Raw genomic sequence first — 3,400 nt, 5'->3', positions numbered from 1 at the left:
TTCTCATAGACTTCTATACAACCAGAGGAGTCGCCCCCTGGTGGAGACTAGGGAGAATGCAGCTTTAACACATGAAGCTTTGACTTCACTTAAAGAACCAGAGGTTGACGTCTGGTTACACACAGTGTGTGTCTGATGCACATTGTCGTTGGCTAGAATGGGGTCGTCTCGTCACCTTTTGGGAAAAACTAGCAAAGCCGTAACCGTAAAAGTTGATTCCCTACCTCGTCTTTGCCGTAAACCCCAAGATTAAACCTACAGGAGACCTCACGCGATGATCATTGAACTACTGCATGTCTGCAACCGCGACCAGACTTCCTTCAGATTTACAAATGACTTATACCTAAAACTCTCAAGTTGACCGTCATAATGTTTTACTGGAAAACATGTACAATTAAATAGTGCAAAAATATATACATATAACATAAACAGCATATTGGACTCTAGAGTCAGTGTATGGTTTGTCCGCTCTGGGCTACTGTAGAAACATGGCGGACTCTGTGAAGAGGACTCTCTATGTAGATGTGACTCATTCTGAGCTCAGGAAAACACATGCCTGCATATAGATCCCCCTGAATGCTTCACACTGGCCCTTAAAACACAGTTTCTCTCAAATATCCCAGGTCGCCTCCGCTGCAGCTCACTGGTCTCTCATATTGTGTCTCCTCTCCAGTTTCACCTGGCTGTCGGCTCAGGTGCACAGCAACATGATGATGCATTTCTCAGGTCGCATCACCGACAGCTTCGACAGGGAGTTCCGCTGTCTGTACGCCGACTCTCAGATCATAGACTGCTTCTTTAACCCCGAGGACGAGGGGATGCCCTACTACCAGCCCTTCCAAGCCATGATGACCCCCGGCGGCATGGGGCTCGGGGGGCTCGGCCCGGTCATGGGGCTGGATTTACTCTCTGACAGGTACCAAGCTGGAGGCACCGCCTTATCAAATATGTACTTATTTTCATACATTTCCAGAACAGATATTTGAACATTGAATAAAGCCAGTTTTAAAATGATTGTTTAATTTTGTCGACATATTAGAGTCAAAGGTTTTTACTGAGGGAATCTATAATCTCTTTGTTTCACTCCATAAATCAGTTTTGTTTTTTAATACAAAAGTCAGGTTCCAGTAATAATTGTTGTTATTTTATGTGCTGTAGTTTTTTGGAGTTTGTTCTCTGAAGAAACAGTTTATTTTTGTATTTTGCTCGTACTTCTACGGTATAAAATACAGACGGAATCATCAAAGAGTATTTGGTGTACTGATCTTGACTTCCCCTTCCTCCTCCAGCAGGCAGAGGGACCGGGTGTCCTCCGAAAACTCCAGCAGCCAATCAAGTAACAGCATGTCCAGTGTGAAGGCTGCACCCGGGATGAACTCCAACACCGTCTACAAAGTCACTCAAAGTCACGACAAGAAGGAGTCCAACAGCAACCCCCACCTGAGCTCCGAGAGGAGAGGGTCAGGACAGACGCTGACGCCTCAGAGTCACGTCACAGTGGGACCACGAGTCTCCGCTAACGGAGGAACCAATCACAGCCCAGCTATGGACCGACCGCCGCCGCCCTACGGTCAGCCGATGGGCAGCGAGTGGAACAAGTCGAAGCCGACGGACGCCATGTGGTCCAATATAGGCGGCACCTCTTCCAAGTTCCAGGGGTCGGGGTTGTACGACCACAAACCGAGCCTGTTCCACAGCGCCGGGCCCATCGCCGGTACCCCCAACTCAATCCTCAACCCCAAGACCCAGACGCCCTCCCCGGTCAACGACGGCAAACTCACCCATAAGCAGAGGCCTCCCTCCAACCAGCTCCTCAACAAACTCTCGGACCTCTTCCTGCCCCCCTCCAAAGACAACTACAACTTCCGGAGGTCACCGTCCCCTCAAGGCACCGCGCCCTGGGGGGGGCCGGACCTCTCCAAATCGGAGCCGGAGAGCCAGCAGAGCCCGCCGCCGCCGCCACCGCCGCTCTCCCCGACCGTGCTGATGAACCGGCAGGACCAGAAACGAATGACGCTGGGCCACAGCAAGCTGGACCTGGTGAACCAATACAACCAGGCGAAGTCCAAGCAGGTGTACAGCCGCTTTGAGCTGAAGACCTCGAATTAAACCGGGAGTTCAGACTCTGTTGAAGTGTTGAACTCCCTCTTCCAAACTCTTCATTCCTCCTGTTTCCTGTCACCTTCTGTTTTGAAGAAGTCCTTCGTCTTCTTCTTCAGCTACAGTTGTCCTCTGTGATTCTTGAGACCATATTGCCTCTTCTATCATGTGAGGATCCGTTAGTGCAGCAGGGATGTGACTCTTTGTGGTGTCGAAGTTTACTCACACGGGAAAAGATTTAGGAATTGATCTGTGAAAATCACCCGTCAATTCATTTTTTTGGAGTGCTACCTGAGTCACCATGTTGTGGCTAAAAGAAGTCTGACAAAAGGTTTCAATGAACCAGTGTCCTAACAAACACACGGCACATAGAAAGCAGAAAATCATGCTGAAAATTAGATTAGTTTTGCCTCAACACAAATATTAAAAAGGATGGACGAGACTAGAAAGGTTTTTCATTGGAGCGGCACGCTGCCGTCTCTATAATATACTCCAGGAGTTCAATGAGAATCCTAACGTCAAACTGAAATTTAAATTATTACCTAAAAACTATTTTGTAAAGAAATATTAACAAAGATGTTACTGCAGTTGTTTTTTCCATTAAGAGAGGATAAACCCGTTTTTGGAGTTAATGTGAAATCAGACCCTCGGCCTCCGGCCTCTGGGGGGACGTCTGCGTCTGAGGGAAGAGTTGCTCGGAGACGTAGCGATGGTTATGTACAGGTTAAAACATCTGTCCCTTTAAACACTGCTGTTAGGTGTGTTTGGCTCAGAAAGTGAAAGCTAGGACAGCTTGAAGGTTAGCGTGCTAACATTAGCAGTGATCCCTTGTTGCCTTTTTTTTGTGACATTAAACACCTGCCGAGTTAAATTTTACCTGTTTTGCTCATGCATCACTATATAATGATTAGAGATGTCACAATACAGTTATTTCTTTCCCGATGCCAATACCAAGTACCGATCCGACACCAGCGAGGTAAAAACACATGTTACGTGTTATTGGTGGGATCTTTCCAGTGTGAAATATTGCTGACATTTTGCTAGTGCTGGCTAACCGCTAGCACATGCTCGATTGTTACAAATCAGCAGCAAATCGTTTTTTCAGGGGCTAACGAGTGAGACATCTGGAGTCTTTGCACATGTGCAGTAGCGATCAGGCAGGATGTACGGATCCAGGTAGCAAATGACACGTGTTCCTGTTCCTGTGTAGTGTAAATGATATGATAACGTGATACCAGATCGGTGCACAGACTTTCACACTCACCGATCGGATTCGGAACAAATCTATAAATGTTGGAAC

General features: G+C 47.4%; 1 protein-coding gene across 2 annotated transcripts; it reads left to right on the top strand.

The window, feature by feature from the left end:
- Positions 1 to 54: 54 nt before the first annotated feature.
- LOC116379937 (protein FAM83C-like) lies at positions 55 to 3,394 on the top strand. 2 transcript variants are annotated; one of them, XM_031841900.1, is made up of 2 exons: positions 55 to 916; positions 1,290 to 3,394. In XM_031841900.1, the coding sequence occupies exons 1-2, from the start codon at positions 708 to 710 to the stop codon at positions 2,107 to 2,109; spliced, it is 1,029 nt and encodes a 342-aa protein (XP_031697760.1). In that variant the 5' UTR covers positions 55 to 707; the 3' UTR covers positions 2,110 to 3,394. The 2 variants fall into 2 exon arrangements, with proteins under 2 accessions (XP_031697760.1, XP_031697759.1); XM_031841899.1 differs by having other exon boundaries at positions 55 to 949.
- The last annotated feature ends 6 nt before the right edge of the window (positions 3,395 to 3,400 follow it).

The sequence above is a fragment of the Anarrhichthys ocellatus genome, unplaced genomic scaffold (assembly GCF_004355925.1).
Source record: "Anarrhichthys ocellatus isolate YVR2014 unplaced genomic scaffold, GSC_Weel_1.0 scaffold5586, whole genome shotgun sequence".
NCBI classification, from domain to species: domain Eukaryota; kingdom Metazoa; phylum Chordata; class Actinopteri; order Perciformes; family Anarhichadidae; genus Anarrhichthys; species Anarrhichthys ocellatus.
This window is presented reverse-complemented; position numbering and strand designations above follow the sequence as displayed.

Bases quoted from the DNA above. Each gene is read 5' to 3' on its own strand.
- LOC116379937 (XM_031841899.1), top strand. From the start codon at position 708: ATGATGATGCATTTCTCAGGTCGCATCACCGACAGCTTCGACAGGGAG. The intron at 950-1,289 runs GTACTTATTTTC...TTCCTCCTCCAG, and splicing joins GGCACCGCCTTATCAAATAT to CAGGCAGAGGGACCGGGTGT.